The sequence below is a fragment of the Pithys albifrons genome, chromosome 14 (assembly GCF_047495875.1).
Source record: "Pithys albifrons albifrons isolate INPA30051 chromosome 14, PitAlb_v1, whole genome shotgun sequence".
Classification (NCBI taxonomy): Eukaryota; Metazoa; Chordata; class Aves; order Passeriformes; family Thamnophilidae; genus Pithys; species Pithys albifrons.
The window spans coordinates 19737786-19754588 of record NC_092471.1 but is presented as its reverse complement, the minus strand read 5'-3'; the positions used below and the strand labels follow the sequence as shown (position 1 = coordinate 19754588).

The 16803-nt window shown below is 50.6% G+C and overlaps 1 protein-coding gene across 1 annotated transcript; it reads right to left on the bottom strand.

The window, feature by feature from the left end:
* Nucleotides 1–461: 461 nt before the first annotated feature.
* On the bottom strand, nucleotides 462–13324 carry PGK1 (phosphoglycerate kinase 1). Its single transcript, XM_071569434.1, has 11 exons — nucleotides 13190–13324; nucleotides 9948–9998; nucleotides 9102–9257; nucleotides 8840–8984; nucleotides 6560–6663; nucleotides 5766–5885; nucleotides 4709–4823; nucleotides 4233–4412; nucleotides 3533–3710; nucleotides 3182–3280; nucleotides 462–909 (listed from the first exon to the last, which is right to left on the bottom strand). Exons 1-11 carry the CDS (start codon nucleotides 13252–13254, stop codon nucleotides 869–871), a joined length of 1254 nt encoding a protein of 417 aa, XP_071425535.1. The 5' UTR covers nucleotides 13255–13324; the 3' UTR covers nucleotides 462–868.
* Nucleotides 13325–16803: the final 3479 nt, after the last annotated feature.

Sequence of the window (16803 nt, the reverse complement as noted above, 5' to 3'; positions counted from 1 at the left end):
ATTTCCATTCCACCATGACCAAGTGAAATCTGGCAAAGAGGCTGTGCCTGGTGTAACACATCCAACACATCCTGTGACTTCATTGTTACCTGCCTGTTTTCAAAATTTCCCCTATACTGACATTAAATACATTAGTTGCCTGCTATTAGGCAAGTTCTCCAGGTGAGAAACACTTAAACTTGCTTTTTTTTCACTTGACATGCACATTCAAAATGTCATCTTACTTTATTACTGGATGATATGGAAGTTTTAATACAACAGCACATCTGTAATGATTTATTTCTGTACCAACCAAGCTCCCTTTGATGATGACTGGGTGATTAGAGATCCACCAGACAAACATAAAGAGAAGATTTAGAAATGTAAGTAGTGCAAGCAGGAAAATTAGCTCAAATTCCTGATGCGAGGAAGAAGGAATTTTAATCATAAAATCAGAAATAAGGACAACATACAGACTGGGAGCACTTTAAATATGTTTATTCAGCAGCTATTACAACCAACCTCCAAAAAACTGGAGTCCCCTCTTGTTTCTGAACTGTGTCAAGTGATGAAAATGCCTCTAAGATGGAAGCTGAACAGTGCACTCCGTTCTGAGATAAAGGTCTACCAGGGATTAATCTCTTTGAAAAGGCAAAATATAAATATATACACTCTAAATTCACAACAACAGTTTCAACTCACTACGTTAATTCAAGTGGGGTAACAGTGGACAAACCCACACCCTGTAAACTGCCGTGGGGAATCTCTGCTCCCGCCTCCTCCACGCCTGTCCCGTTTATTCTGGGATGTGCCTCTCACAGCTGGAATACAGAAGCTGAAGTGTTGGATCTCAGGGGTGTGCACAGGATGGGACGTGGGGCTCTGCTCTCTACACATTGCTCAAGGCATCCACACCAGGAAGGACCTTCCCTGCGAGCAGTTAGAACAGAACAAAGGTCAGAACCCCTCTGCTCAAACAATTCAGCTTTCCTGTGCAGTTTGTACATTAAAGAAACACATTAAAAAAAAAAGGTAAATCAGAAATCATAGGCTGAAACTGGAAGAGTTTGGCTCCACAAACACTCCTGAGGACCACTGTGGTGACATGGACACTGCTCCACACAGCAAGTCCTCGTGCAGCCCCTCAAGGCCCCAGAGAGTCCTGAGGGACCCCAGCCACCGGTGCTCCATCAAGGGGACATTCCTGTGCAAGCCTCTGCCACAGTCACATCCAAACACCCAACACCTTTTCCCACTAAATCTGATGGCAAACACAATTTTGGTTGGATTTAGGGAGTTGCTGCATGCCTTCTTCAGTCCCTAGTGGCATGTAAATAGAATTTTGGAGTGAGTGGTGCAAATTTTAACAATTAGTAGAAAAAGCCTCCTAAGAGTCTTTAGTCTTTTACTGGGACTAAAACACCCAGGTCAAGATGCTTCAATCCAGCTGACAGAAACAATATGCTCATCTTTGAGTATGAAGGCCACACCTGGAGTGTTGTGTTCAGTTCTGGGCCCCTCGGGTCAGGAAAGAGATTGAAGGGCTGGAGTGGGGCCAGAGAAGAGCAACGAGGCTGGAGAAGGGACTGGATGTGGCACTGAGTGTCCTCTGAAACACCTCCAGGGACAGAGAATCCACCATGTCTTGATCCAACCCCACTGTGATCACCAGCCCAGGGCACAGAGTGCCCTGGGCTGGTGATCACAGTGGGGTTGGATCAAGAGTTGGACTTGGAGATCTCAGAGGTCTCTTCCAACCCAACAGAGAAGAGCAACGAGGCTGGAGAAGGGACTGGAGCACAAGTGCTATGGGGAGAGGCTGAGGGAGCTGGGGGTGTTCAGGCTGGAGAAGAGGAGGCTCAGAGGTGACCTCAGCACTGTCTGCAACTCCCTGAAGGGAAGTTCTGGCCAGGTGGGGGTTGGTCTCTTCTCCCAGGCACTCAGCAATAGGACAAGGGGGCACGATGGGCTCAAGCTCTGCCAGGGGAAATTGAAGCTGGACATCAGAAAAAAATTTTTTACAGAGAGAGTGCTCAGGCATTGGAATGGGCTGCCCAGAGAGGGGGTGGATTCCCCATCCCTGGAGGTTTTTCAGCTGAGCTTGGCCGTGGCACTGAGTGCCATGATCTGGTAAAGGGACTGGAGTTGGCCCAAGGGTTGGACTTGATGATCTTGGAGGTCTTTTCCAACCCAATCGATTCTATGAGTCTGTGATTATTCAAGTGCAATGTTTTCTAAAGCACTTTTAGATTTTTAATTATGAAGAGACACCACTCTGGTGTCTTTCAGAAAACTGACCTTCTAAGGCTCAAGCTGTGCAGCAGGACTGAATTCTAACACCGTTCACAACCCACTGGTGTGCTGGGTTTATGGGACTTTTTTTTCCACCTTTTTCATCTTCAGAAGCTTTTCTAATTAGCCAGACTTCCGTTACATTTAAAAGATCACACACAAACCCACATTTTGGGCCAAAACTTAGCCAAGTTTGTCCTTTTGAATGCACAGTGTTTTCTTCGAGCCATCCGCATTCCTTCCCCTTCCCATCACTCCCCAGGCAACAGGAACAAAAGCTCTGGCTCCCATCTAACTGCTGGAAACAGCAGCTGCAAGGCCGTCTCTCCTCTCCAGAGAAGCTGACAGCATTAGATAATTTACACACATTGGGAAACAGCTAATTGCCAGAGGAAATGAACACTCGTTTAGACTACAATGTAACTGGTTAGAAGACTGGCTCGATCCTCCCCATTCTGAATTCCAAGTACCCTCGTGTAGGGTTGTCAGTGAGCACTAGAGGGCTCCCCAAATCCAGGAAATTCCAATGTGCTGGAAAGACCTCTGAAGAATTCCAGACTATTCTGATGAGATTTCCTTCACAGAACCCGGGCCGGGCATTGTAACAGGCTGGGAAGCATGTCCTGGGGGCTCACCTACAAACTCTTGGCTTTGTTTTCTATTCCAACATTTTTGGGTTTTTGGGAGAGGCAGACTGGGCTGTTTGCAGGAATACTCCATTTTCTGTGCTCTATGAGGGCTACAGAAGAGCAGCAAGAGGAGCTCATTGCTCCAAAACTATGTCCAGTCTCCACATGGTGGGACAGAGAAGACACTCACTCTATTGTTGTGCTTTCTTGACTACCAACACATAGTACAGCACCCAGAAATTTAGATTTACTCCAACAAGTGAAGATAAAAGAGCAGTTACCCTCTAGCAGCTCCAGGCTGGCACCACCTCCTGTGCTGACATGGCTGACTTTATCCTCAGTGTTCCACTTGGCACAGCAAGTAGCTGTATCTCCACCACCTGCAGCACAAACAGAATCGATGAGACAGAAAACCCTCAGATTTTATTCACCTGAAGGCCTACACAGCCTTGCTACAAGCTGGTCCTGCCCCCAAACACTCTGCATTTTTTAAATTTTTAAAGCCCCTTCTCAAAGCTGAAGGACAGCTGAAAACAGGAGTGAAGGGAAAAAACTGACAATTTTAGTAGATGCTGGCAAGCAGAAGCTACTTTGGTGCATTTAGAAAGACAAGAACAAACAGGACTACTTACCAATAATGGTGATGCAGCCTTTTCCAGTTACTTCTACAACTTTGTCCATCAGGGCTTTGGTTCCTTTGGCAAACTTGTCCCACTCAAAGACCCCAACTGGACCATTCCACACGATTTGCTTGGCCCTTCCCACAACTTCAACAAACTTCTTCACACTTTCAGGGCCACAGTCCAGGCCCTAAGGCAAGGGAGAGAAGCCACAGATCCAGTCACTGCTGACCCTCCCCTCACATCACCCATGCCCAGTGGGACCCCCAGAGGCTTCCCCTTGCCCTGGATCCAAAGCAGGTTCCTCTGTGTGCACTGACAGGTTTGCCAGCAGCTGCTGCAAGGGGCAGAGTGTGGTGTGGCATTTATCTTCCTAATGCCAATAAGTCAATCTTATACCAATGCCAGATGCTTGAAGCCTTAGTTAGAAACCTTTGCCAACTCTACTTAAATTCCAAATAAAAGGGATTCCAAATAAAGGGATTTCTACTGCAATCAGATCTGAAAGTTGTAGAGGAGTTTTGCTGTTTTAATCCAAATCTCACAAAAGCTACTTTAGACTTAGAAATTCAGGACAAACAACAGGGCTTCAATTCCATTAAATCAAACAACTCCATGCAGCTTGAAACGTTTGCCATGGGTGACAATTACTCTTTCCACTCCTTTAGGTGTCCTGCCCACCCCACTGCTGCCTGTGCCCATCCCCACCTACCATCCAGCCAGCAGGGATGCCTGAAGCCACTGTGGCTTCCCCAGTCTGTGCATGCTCATCAAACTTGTCAGCAGTGATGAAGTCAACAGGCAGAGTAATCTTCACACCATTCTTCTCTGCCTTGGCCATCAGGTCCTTGACAATTTTTGATCCTTCTTCATCAAACAGAGAGTTGCCAATCTAGAGAAATTAATTGGGAAGAGAGAGATGTTGGTTTAGTTCCTGGTTATTACAGAAGAAAAGAGCAGCAGCCAAGCCAAACTGCACAGACAGCAATTCTGGAAAGCCAATTTTCTTCAAGCATCTGGCAAGACATGGGCAGTAAGCTGAGTTCTGCAAAGGGGCTCTCAAGTAACTTCCCAGTGCTCCCTCCTCTTCCAGAGAGCCAAGACAGTCAGTGCTTCACACCAGAAGGCACAGCAGCATTCAGACCATGTTCTTTACTAGGAGCAGAAATAGAATTGCTGTCTTCTTACCTCCATGTTGTTGAGCACTTTGAGGAAGGTGAATGCCATTCCACCACCTATGATCATCTCATTGACCTTATCCAGCATGTTATTGATTAGCTGGATCTTATCTTGAACTTTGGCTCTGGAAAGAGAGAAAAGGAAAAAGAAGGACTAATGTAGCCACTGCCCCAAACTCCTCAGACAAAACTTTAGTAATCTTTAGCTAAGACAGCATGAAGTCTCATAAGGACTTCTTGGATCAAAGCTGAATTAATCAACTTGCTATTTGGTAATGCCAATATTGTGATTGTGCCATTTCAAGGCTGTTCTTAGAGAATGAACCAACAGAGGAGTTGTTGGGAATGGGCAGAAAGGGAATCTGGCAAGTCAGCAGGCCAGCATTCCACATCAACTTAACAGAGTGTTATTCAATCCTCCATTTTTTTCTATTTAAATATAAACCTCACTTGGCACTTTAGAACCTGATTTCCCCTGACTGTCCAGCAGAGTTAACTGACCTGATGAAACACACCCCACAGAGCTGCCCCCAGACTGGGGGCACACGTGATGAGAAGTGGCCACAGTGGGGACACAGTTCTGCACACAATCAGTCACTTGGGCTGCACCTTCGTGTCCCCTTGCACAGCAGCTGCCAGGGCAGAGAGGGCCCACCCAGCTACAGGAGGGCACTGTTGCATAAGGACAGGGGTGTCAGTTTACAGAGTGCTGAGCCTGCAGGCTGTACCCTGAACCAGGGAGGAAAGGTCACTGACAGTGTCTCAGGGCCATCACGTGGCTCTAACTGCTCCCCCAGTCCATCTGCACACCCTGCCATGGACTGGCTTGCTCTGGGGAGTGCAGGAGCTCAGGAGATGCTGAACAGACTCTGGCTGTGTCATCCCAGGAGCAGAAATGGCCAGGCAGCTCCTCTCTAAGGCTTATTTTAGAGAGATCTCAGGTCTCAGCTACAAATCTGAACTGCAGATACACTTGAAAAGAAAACATTTGTTTGAATTGAGACAAAACAACTTTTAATTTCTTACAGAGGACTTAGACAAATAGTCACCATGTTCTTGAGTCTTACCCTCCAAGGATTGCCAAGAAGGGTCTCTCTGGACTCTCCAGAGCCTTGGCAAAATAATCCAGTTCTTTCTTCATCAGGAAGCCAGCAGCCTTCTGAGGCAAATTGACACCTACCATGGAGCTGCAGAACCAAAGTGAAGAGTGAGAAAAGGGAAGATTTTCTATCAGTACAGGTGCAAACAACTCCATGTCTCACAGTATGACAAAGCCAGTCCTTCAGTCAGCTGCAGCAATGACAACAGATGCATGAAAACACACACAGGGGCTTTGTTTTCCTAGTTTGGCAAGATAACTGTACCTGCTTATTTTCTGAGATTGGTTTTGCACAGAAATATTGATATGCAAGACATTCATAGGCTTAACCAGTGATCCAAAACACTGAGGGACAACTAAGCATAGCAAGAGCAGAGATTTCTTCTTCCAAGACCCCTACAGTTTGCAAGCACACATATCTCAACACATTCCAGGAGAATCATCACTTAGGAGCAATCAATCTTTTGGAAAAGATGTCTGTTGCAATTGCAGGGCAATTGACACAAGCCCTAAGTAAGTAATTTTTATATCTTCAAAGTCTAAAAAACCACTACAAGTCTTAAGCTCTTGTTTCAGCTGTCTCCTGTTCCCAGGGGCAAACTTGAAAGAGCACACACTGTGACAACTACTGCCAGTAAATCCATTACTCAGGAACAAACACAGCCCAAAAGGAAGTTAAAACTCCTTGTAGGCAGAGCTGCCTGTGCTTCCATGGCAGACACGGCTCTGCAGCTGTGCCTGTGACAGGAAATGGGTACACACCTGTGAGCTCGGTGGGCAGTTCCAAAAGCATCATTGACATAGACATCTCCCAGTTTGGACAGAGAGGCTCTGAAAGCCTCCACTTTTGCAGCATCAGCCTTGATCTAAAAAGAGAAAAAAGGAAAAGTTTGTACATTTAGGAGTTGATTCGGAGTCTAATGTCAAAGTCAGCAAATTGTCTCATAAACCCAAAGCAAAGAAGGGCCAATGGGAGGAGCTCATCAGTTCACCTGGTGGGTCACTGTATTTCACACCCTCCTTCCCAGTCCAGGAGTTCCAAAAAGGTTTAAATGCTTTGAACTCCACATTTAACTCCTTGAGATTACTATTACAGGACTGCTCCCCCTTCAAGTTTCCATTTCATCCACAGAGCAGGATTGAACTGCAGCACTACCAACCTTCCAGAGTCTTTCTCCAACTCATTTCCAGTTTTGTGTGGTGAACACAGGGAACACAGCAAGGGTGTGCAAAGACAAGGCAATGCTGAGATCAGACTCAACAGAGTCTTGCTTGATCACTGAACAAAGAAAGCATGATCTCCAAGTGCTACAGGCAAAAGGATGAGCTCCTGAAGGACTGATTTAGCAACTGCACTGAGGATTAACTGATAAACAGTCTGATTAATAGCCTGTACACTACACCATGCCACAGTGAAAGCAGCCAGCTCTGGAAAGCCAGAGATAAGCACAGTGTGTAGTGGAAAACAACAGATAGATTTCTGTTAAAACACTCTTTCTCCATCCCCCAAGCATCCTACACCAAATCCTTATGAAATGGTTCATGTAGTTCAGTTTCCCTTCCCACCACAAAGAGACAGCAGAGTTCACTTGGACAGCAAGAGACTGCTCAGATGTAGTTTCAGCCACTTGCTCTTGGGGGACTGGCTCTTGCCCAGACTGGCAGTCAGGCCATCACCTCCCCAAGTGCTCTTCTGCTCTGATCAGCTCTCCATGCCACGTGGGGGCCCTGCCAGCCCAGGTGTGACACCAGGGGAACGATGGCAGGAAGGCACTGCAGTGTTGGCAGGTGGGCTCAGAACACCTCTGGGTGCCCTTTGCAGCAGAGCCTGGGCAGGAGACGAGCCAAGGGAACTACACAGATTCTACAACAATTCCAACCACTGACCCCTGGCTCAGTAAACTGCCTGGCTTTATGCAGAGACCAAGTGCTCCAGTTAAACCCAGTACTATCTGTGAGCAGAACACAACAGGCTCTGATGAAGGAACCACCACCACTCCATTTGCTTTGGAAAGCCACAGTTTAAGCAGCAGTCAGTAACCTGCAGTCCTGCACTGCATCACTGTTCCCAGCCCTGACTGTGACCTCTGGCAGGACAAGAAGCAGGTCTGTCAATGGCTTGTGTTCAGTGCAGTGTGTGCTTCTGTGTGCACACCCCCAGCTGAATAATCTGGGAGTTATAGAAATGCACAAAACCAAGGGCCTGCTTCCCAAGAAAACTGAATTCTGGCCCCACTCTCCTCCCTGCCACAGACTGGCTTGCAGTGGCACACAGTTCTGTCAGAGAATAATTCCAGACTTGCTCAATTTCTCCTTGCCATCTGCACAGACTCACTAACTCTGAGCTGTTTTCCCAATGTTCAGGAGTTCTGTGCCAGCCCATAAAGGGCACCACTCCCTGTCACATTCCCTCCACACACTGGATCTGAACAGAGCCAAGGCCTGTGTAAAGCCAACGGGGTCACCACTGCTAAGAAAAGCAGCTGTCTGCAGAAAGAACCCTTGCTGACCTTCAAGGAAATGTCAGAGGTGCAAGGCAGCCTGGTGCAAGATGACTGCTCCTAAGAGCAGACAGGCCTAGAGAGGGGCTTGCCAATGTCTGTGCTGCGGAATGTTTAAATATTATATTAAAATATTAGCTACAGAACCAAGAAAGATGTATCATCCTTACAGGCTTAGGGGCAACATATCTCCATCAGACCTTGGTTTTCATTTTAGACATCCAAAAATAAAGTCTAACAAGCAGCAAGCAGTTTCCTGCACAGCCTGATTTTGTTCCTTTCTCCTTTCCTTACAGGATAAACCACTGTGAACAGTCACCTCTACCTTTTCACTTGAGCTGTTTCATCTTGGAAATTCAATGCATTCCACTGAAACCTTTGCACAGCAGTGGGACATGCTGAACAAAAGATGTCTGACATTCTTCTGAGAGGAAATTCATCATCAGTGTTTTGGACAGGCTGCAGGCTCCGTGCCAAACTGCAGCAAAGGAGGTGGTAAGAGCAGAGCAGGCACACAGGAAAGCCACACTTGAAGGTTTACCTTGTTCCCTGAAGCATCCTTCCCTTTCCCTTCTTCCTCTACATGGAATCTGAGGTTCTCCAGCAGGATGACAGAGCCAGCAGCAGGATTAGCACAGGCCTTCTCCACCTCAGAGCCAACACAGTCCTTCAGGAACGAGACCTCCCTGCAAACACCAGACAGGCACTGTCACTTCACTGGTGATTCTTCCTGTTGGACAGGAAAGCACCAGGAGCACTGACAGGGAGGGCCTGGTGCACACCAGACTGCTCTTGCACTTTACCTGCCCAAGAGGGCCTTAAGCTCCACAGCTACTGGGGCCAAGGAGAACTTTTCGGGCATGGGAACACCATCGGGGCGCCCCAGGTGGCTCATGAGAACCACTGACTTGGCTCCGTGGTCCAGGCAGTGCTTGATGGTGGGAACAGCTGCCTTGATTCTGAAATGGCACAGAAGAACAAGGTACAAATGATTCAATTAGTTTACCAGGCAAGCAGAATAGAATTACTTACACAGGAGCCCTGGGAGCTGTCCCTCAAAAATGATAAAAGAAACAGAGCACAGGAGCTGAGCAGAATAATTCCTTGAGAAAGCATCAGCAAAATTCTCCATCCCAGCCTGTTCTCATTTGTTTCACTGTGATCTCCCAAGTGATGGAGGACACAGAAGTAAAATGGATTTTGTCATCTGAATTCTGCTGATTGCTCAGCTATCATAAGAAATGCCAGGACAGGCCTGAACATTACCAGGCTCCCTGGGTCAGTCTGTGATTCTGCACCAACAGAGTCATGATAAGAACGTTGGGCACTGAGCACATTGTGTGAACAAAACTGGCACCTGCCTGTGAGTGGCAGAGCAGCAGGGCAAGACATCTGGGGTCACTGTGTCTAAACCCCAAGTCTTTGTGTGCTGCACTGCAACAATTACTCTAACATAAGTTAACAAGTTAGTGCAGTTTGCCAATAATTGCAGAGGTTTAATTAGCAATTGTTGGACTTGCTTTGATACATTTTAATATTCTGGTATGGGCAATGGCAGCCTAATCACAGTGATGTTCCAGGCACTGGGCTGAAGTCAGAGAGCAAACAAGACTTTGGGGCCTCCATTTGGGATGAAAATTATGGCTCACCTCTGATTGTTGGTTATTTTGTGATCCTTCATTGGAACATTGAAGTCAACCCTAAAAAGAAAAAAAGTAAATATTCAACAATTTTATTTAACTATGAGTGAGGGAACCTGCCAGTAAAGGTGCTGGCTGGAAAAGCAATGCTCAAATTAGAGTAAGATGTTTAGCTCTGCCTCACACTCAAGTTTCCTTTTGCAATCAGTGTGTTATCAGCCATTTTGGCTTGTGGTGACAGAACACAAACAAACACTGCTGGAATGACTCAGTAAAGCTGGACCACCAACACCTCCTCATGCTCATGCAGCAGTGATGCTGAGCAGGAAATGAAACTGAGATTGAACCTTTTACTTTTAAACAGCACCATCTGATCCCCAGTGAGGAGCTTCCAAGGAAGGGAAAGGGAAGGGAATAATGACAAGTGACCTTGTGTTCCCTAACAAGGTCCAGAGAAGAACAACGAGGCTGGAGAAGGGACTGGAGCACAAGCCCTGTGGGGAGAGGCTGAGGGAGCTGGGGATGTTTAGCCTGGAGAAGAGGAGGCTCAGAGGTGACCTCAGCACTGTCTGGAACTGCCTGAAGGGAAGTTCTGGCCAGGTGGGGGTTGGTCTCTTCTCCCAGGCACTCAGCAATAGGACAAGGGGGCACGATGGGCTCAAGCTCTGCCAGGGGAAATTGAAGTTGGAGATGAGAAAGAAATTCTTTGCAGAGAGAGTGCTCAGGCATTGGAATGGGCTGCCCAGAGAGGGGGTGGATTCCCCATCCCTGGAGGTTTTTCAGCTGAGCTTGGCCGTGGCACTGAGTGCCATGATCTGGTAAAGGGACTGGAGTTGGACCAAGGGTTGGATTTGATCTGGGAGGGCTTTTCCAACCCAATCCATTCTACGATTCTATTATTAAAAAAAAAACAAAACCCAACAAACTTGTTTGGACTACTCTGGCAAGCAGGTAGATGAAGGAAGCTTTCATTTCTGTTGTCTGCAGGTCTAATCTCCCTGCAGCTGAGTGCTGTGGCTTAGCACATTCTCCCCGGAAGACCTGACTTAGTCAGGGGTAACTTCCTTAGCCGTGCCCGCTGAAGGGATGGAAGGGAGGAGCCTCACCAGCCATCTCTCACTGGCACCCCTTGTGCCCATGTGCAGGAAGCCGCGTTGCATAACCAGAGGCAGGAATTGCTCTCTGGGCTGCAGAGGGAACACCCACGGCTGTGACAGCCTGTCTGGGCAAGGAAGGCCAGGGTGCTCCTACAGCTCATCTCTCGTTCTTCCATGCACTGAAGCAGAGCAGAACCCAGCAGGTTGCATGAATGAATTCTCTCTGGGCAAGGAAGGCCAGGGTGCTGCTACAGCTCAGGGTTCATCCTTCCATGCACTGAAGCAGAGCAGAACCCAGCAGGTTGCATGAATGAATTCTCTCTGGGCAAGGAAGGCCAGGGTGCTGCTACAGCTCAGCGTTCATCCTTCCAGACACCGAAGCAGAGCAGAACCCAGCAGGTTGCATGAATCAATTCTCTCTGGGCAAGGAAGGCCAGGGTGCTGCTACAGCTCAGGGTTCATCCTTCCAGACACCGAGGCAGAGCAGAACCCAGCAGGTTGCATGAATCAATTCTCCTGCAGCCCACTCAGCACGTGAAACAAATGGCAAGGCGGAGAAAAGCTGCCAGCAAAACAGGAGGAGCTGAGCAGAAAGGAATCGAACTGGCAGCCCCAGAGCACAGCGGGCTGATTCTAGAAAGGGCAAAGAAAGGCACCATTATCGTGTCATTATCCTAAACGAGAATAAAAGAACAGTTTGCTTTACAGAGCCATCAGAACTACAAAGGAAAGACCCAGCTCAGCCTTCTTCCCCACCGCAGACAACTGAAATCTGAGTTCCCTGAAATCTCCTCCCATTCCCAACTCCTCCTGAAGCTCCGGCTGTAGGGCCGGAAGCTCAGCGGGGTGTGAGTGTGCCAAAATGGTGATTAACAGAAAAAGAAGTGTCGATTTTAGTACTACTGAGAGCACGTGGTGACTCGTTTCAGTGGGACGAGATGCAGGCAGGAAACACAAAGCCTGGCAGATCACCTGCTGGGTTTGAGTAGCCCCTCGCAGAACTGCAAAGGTAGATTTGGACATTAATTATCTCAGATTTCAAGCGGGCAAACCCAACCCATCCTCTGCCAGGGCACGGCTGCTCTCTGGAATATGACTCAGAAAAGGAAAAAAACAGTCAGATGAAAAAAAATCGTTACAGAGACAGAAAAATCTCTTTTTGTACCAGATTTAGGAAGCTCATGGAAATCCTGAGCGAGCTTCTTCAGTACTCCCTACAGGGGCTGGTTTCTGGTAATCAAATTCCTACGAAACTACTTCAAAATAAGGTTACAAAGACAAGATAAAAAGAGAAAGTTGCCTGACAGACTACAGGAAAAAGAAGTTTTACTTTTGCTATCCCTGCCTACTCACAGAGTAATTAACAGATACGAAGTCGCCACATCACAGTGACCTTGACCAAACTATCCCATAACAAGAGTATTCCGAGCAGGATTGATCACGATGTAACTTGGTGCCTTTATCTACCAGGATTTGGCAGCAATTCCAGCATTAGACTTTCAGGCTTTGATGCTTTATAAATAAACTATGAATTCCTATTTTAGGGTTTTAGAGCAGGATGCGCTGAGTACCTGCGATGATGCCCCAAGCCTGGGAGTGTCCAAGGCCTGGGACAGGGGAAGGTGTCCCTGCCCATGGCAAGGGGATAGCACCAGGTGAGTTTTAAGGTCCCTTGCAAGCCACAGAAGGTGGAAAGAGATGAGCTTTAAGGCCCCTTCCAACCCAGGCCATTCGGTGATTCAGTGATACGAATCGTGCTGCAAAAAGCTGAATTATTGCCGGTATTTGGGTAGTTGGACGGAGCCATAGCTTCATTTTTTTATTGCAATGCTTTATGAATTTGGAGTAAGGAAAAAAGCTGGGAAATAAGCTTTTTTGGGGGTAGTTATAGCACGGCGGTGCGGCCGGATGCGCCCTCAGGCAGCCTGTGGCTGACACACGTGAGGCAGAGCGGCCCAGGGCGGCACAGCCGGGCCGGGACACACACCCTGAGCGGAGGAGCCTCTGCAACAGGCGACGAGGGACAAAAACCCACCCAAACCCCACAGATCTCCCCGCACGGCGGTGCTGCCCGGGGACGCCCTCCCTGCCCCAGCGCGCAGCATACGGGAGGGCGGCCCTCAGGAGCGGCACGTTCCCCTCGCAACGCCTCACCTCATGACGACTCGCTTGCCCTTCACATCCACCTTGTCCAGGGTGAGCTTGTTGGAGAGAGACATGATTGCTGCAGACCCGATCCGCTCCTCCCGACCCGCTCCGCTCCGCTCCCTTCGCGTTCTGCCGCAGCGCCGCCCGCGCCGCCGCCGCGCACCCGCCTCGCCCCGCCCCGCCCAACACCGATTGGTCCGCACCGCCCGTTTCGCGTCGGGATTGGTGGATCCGCCTGTCCGTCAGCAACCGACCCCGCCCACGGGGCGTGGCTACGGCGTCGGGCCCGGTCACGTCCCGCACGGAGCGGCCGCGCCCGCAGGGCCGTGTGGGGCTGTGAGACCTGTGTGGGGCCATAGGGGCTGTGTGGGCCTGTAGGGTCCGTGCGGGCTCCTGGGGGCTGTGCGGGGCTGTGGGGGCTTCTGAGAGATGTGTGGGGCCGTGGGGGCTTTTGGGGGCTGTGCGGGGCAGTGGGAGCCGTGCGGACTGTGGGGTCTCTGCGGGGCTGTAGGGGCTGTGTGGGGCTGCGTAGGCCTTGCGGAGCTGTGGGGGCCTGTGCGAGCTTATGGGGGGTATATGGGGCTGTGCAGGGCTGTGGAGGCCTTGTGGGACTTCTGGGTCCTGTGTGGGGCCTATGAGGGGACTATGCGGGGCCGTCCGGGGCTGTGGGGGCCGTGCTGGGCCGTGTGGGCTGTGAGGGCTGTGCGGGGCTATAGGGGGTGTGCGGCCTTGTGTGGGCTGTTCGGGACCTGTAGGGGCTGTGCGGGGCTGTAAGGCCTGTGGGGGCCGTTCGGCGATGTGCAGGCCTGTGTGGTGCCTGTGCACTGCCTTGCAGGCTTGTGGGAGCTGTGGGGGCCGTGCAGGGCTGGAGGGGGGGGGGGGGGGGCTATGGGGGCTGTGAGGGGCTCTGGGGGGCTATAGGGGCTGTGTGGGCCCTGCGGGCCTGTGGGGGTTGTTTGGGGCCTCTGCGGTGCCATGCGGGCCGTGCAGGGCTGTGCAGGCTTGTGGGGGCCGGGCAGGGATGTGCGGGCCGGAGCCCCGGCCCCGCCGCTGTGCGGTGATCTGAGCGTGAATTCCACCGCAGTGTGGCAGAGAAGGGGTCGATGGCAGAATCCTTCAGGCCCCTCTGTTTGAGCCACAGGCATGGAGCAAGCCAAGCATCGCCATTAAAGGACGGACCAAACCCAGGACGTCCTTAAGTCACTTACATAAATACTTTTAAAGACAACTGGGGAATAAAACAGCTGCTTGAAGGGATACACTTTCCAGCAGTATGGTTGTATAGAATCTCAGAATGGTTTGGATTGGAAAGCCCACCCAGTGCCTCCTCTGCCATGGACAGGGACACCTCCCACCAGCCCAGGGTGCTTCAAGCCCTGTCCAACCTGGCCTTGGACACTTTCAGGGATGGGGCAGCCACAGCTTCTCTGGGCAACCTGTGCCAGGGCCTCCCACCCTCACAGGGAATAGTTTTTTCCCACTACACCATCCAAACCTACTCTGTCAGTGTAGAGACATTGCCCCTTGTCCTGTCACTCCAGACCCTTGCAGATGGTCCCTCTCCATGTTTCCTCTGGGCTCCCTTCAGGTATTGGAAAGGGCACAATCAGGTCACCCCAAAGCTTCTCTTTTCCTTGGCAAACAATCCCAGCTCTCCCAGCCTTCCCCCCCAGCAGAGCTGCTCCATCCTCTGACCAGCCTGGTGCCTCCTCTGCACTTGCTCCAGCAGATCCTTGCTGACCCTCGAGTGTTGTGTTCAGTTCTGGGCCCCTCAGGTCAGGAAAGAGATTGAGGGGCTGGAGCGGGGCCAGAGAAGAGCAACGAGGCTGGAGAAGGGACTGGATGTGGCACTGAGTGTCCTCTGAAACACCTCCAGGGACAGAGAATCCAACATGTCTTGATCCAACTCTGTGCCCTGGGCTGGTGATCACAGTGGGGTTGGATCAAGGGTTGATGATCTCAGAGGTCTCTTCCAACCCAACTGAGAAGAGCAACGAGGCTGGAGAAGGGACTGGAGCACAAGCCCTGTGGGGAGAGGCTGAGGGAGCTGGGGGTGTTCAGGCTGGAGAAGAGGAGGCTCAGAGGTGACCTCAGCACTGTCTGGAACTCCCTGAAGGGAAGTTCTGGCCAGGTGGGGGTTGGTCTCTTCTCCCAGGCACTCAGCAATAGGACAAGGGGGCACGATGGGCTCAAGCTCTGCCAGGGGAAATTGAAGTTGGAGAGCAGAAAGAAATTCTTTGCAGAGAGAGTGCTCAGGCATTGGAATGGGCTGCCCAGAGAGGGGGTGGATTCCCCATCCCTGGAGGTTTTAAACTGAGATTGGATGTGGCACTGAGTGCCATGATCTGGTGAAGGGACTGGAGTTGGACCAGGGGGGTTGGACTTGATGATCTCAGAGGTCTTTTCCAACCCAATCCATTCTATGAGTCTATTCTATGATTCTATGACCCTTGTTGTGCTGGGACCCCAGAGCTCAATGCAGCACTAACCCTGTCCCTTGTCAGCTCAAAGCCATTCCCTGGTGTCCTGTCACTCCACACCCTGGCAGCAGTAGGTTTGTGGGTGCTGTCAAAAAAGCACCTGCCTCAACATAAGTGCAGCCTCCAACACAGTGCACAGGGTGACAATAGCACAGGACAATGGACTGGACTGGGGGGAAAAAGCAGCTCATGGTCCTTTGTCTTTTTTCCATAGGATAGGCCTTTCTGTTTGCTGACAGGGTTATTTTTCTGCCACGCTCACGGAATGTACAGGCAGGCCTCAGAAAATGGTGAGCTGAGTGCCTGACAAAGTCAGTTCTCTGCTGCCAGTGAGGCCAAATGCAGAGGGACAGCCCCCCCAAAGGTAAGCAAAGTGCAGGCAGGATGGGTGCTGTGTCCAGTTCTGGGCCCCTCACTGCAGGGGCTGGAGAAGGGCAATGGAGCTGGGGAAGGGTCTGGAGAGTCAGTCCTGTGAGGAGTGGCTGAGGGAGCTGGGGGGGCTCAGCTGGAGAAAAGGAGGCTCAGGGGGGAGCTTCTGGCTCTGCAATCCCTGCCAGGAGGGGGAAGCTGGGACAGGGAGTCGGGCTCTGCTCCAGGAACAGGGACAGGAGGAGAGGGAACAGCCTCAGGCTGGGCCAGGGCAGGAGCAGGTGGCACAGCAGGAGGAATTTCTGCCTAGAAATGGTGGGCAGGCACTGACAGGGGCTGCCCAGGGAGGTTTGGAGTGCCCATCCCTGGAGGTGCCCAAGGCAGGACTGGCTGTGGCACTCAGTGCGGTGGGCTGGGGGACAAGGTGGGCATCGGGCACAGGGTGGGCTCCATGGGCTGGGAGGGCTTTGCCAAGGTGGGCATCGGGCACAGGGTGGGCTCCATGGGCTGGGAGGGCTTTGCCAAGGTGGGCATCGGGCACAGGGTGGGCTCTGATCTCAGAGGGCTTTTCCAATTTAAACGATTCTGTGATTCAAACAATCTGCACTGACAAGAAATTAAATATGAAGATACACAGAGAGCCAGACTAATGCATGGCTCACAGATGGGTGAAGACACCCTGCCTGCATGGCTTGGGGGCAGAAGGGTGGGGGGCTCCTGCTGCAAGACCTGTCAGAAGGCTTGGAACAGCCTGCCTGGGCTTCCCTGACA

Excerpts from the sequence above, each read along its gene's own strand:
- PGK1 (XM_071569434.1), bottom strand. The coding sequence starts at position 13,254 with ATGTCTCTCTCCAACAAGCTCACCCTGGACAAGGTGGATGTGAAGGGC. Across the intron at positions 8,985-9,101 it reads CTTAAGGCCCTCTTGGGCAG|GGAGGTCTCGTTCCTGAAGG; the intron begins GTAAAGTGCAAG and ends TGGTGTTTGCAG. Across the intron at positions 3,281-3,532 it reads AGGCTGCATCACCATTATTG|GTGGTGGAGATACAGCTACT; the intron begins GTAAGTAGTCCT and ends TTTGTGCTGCAG.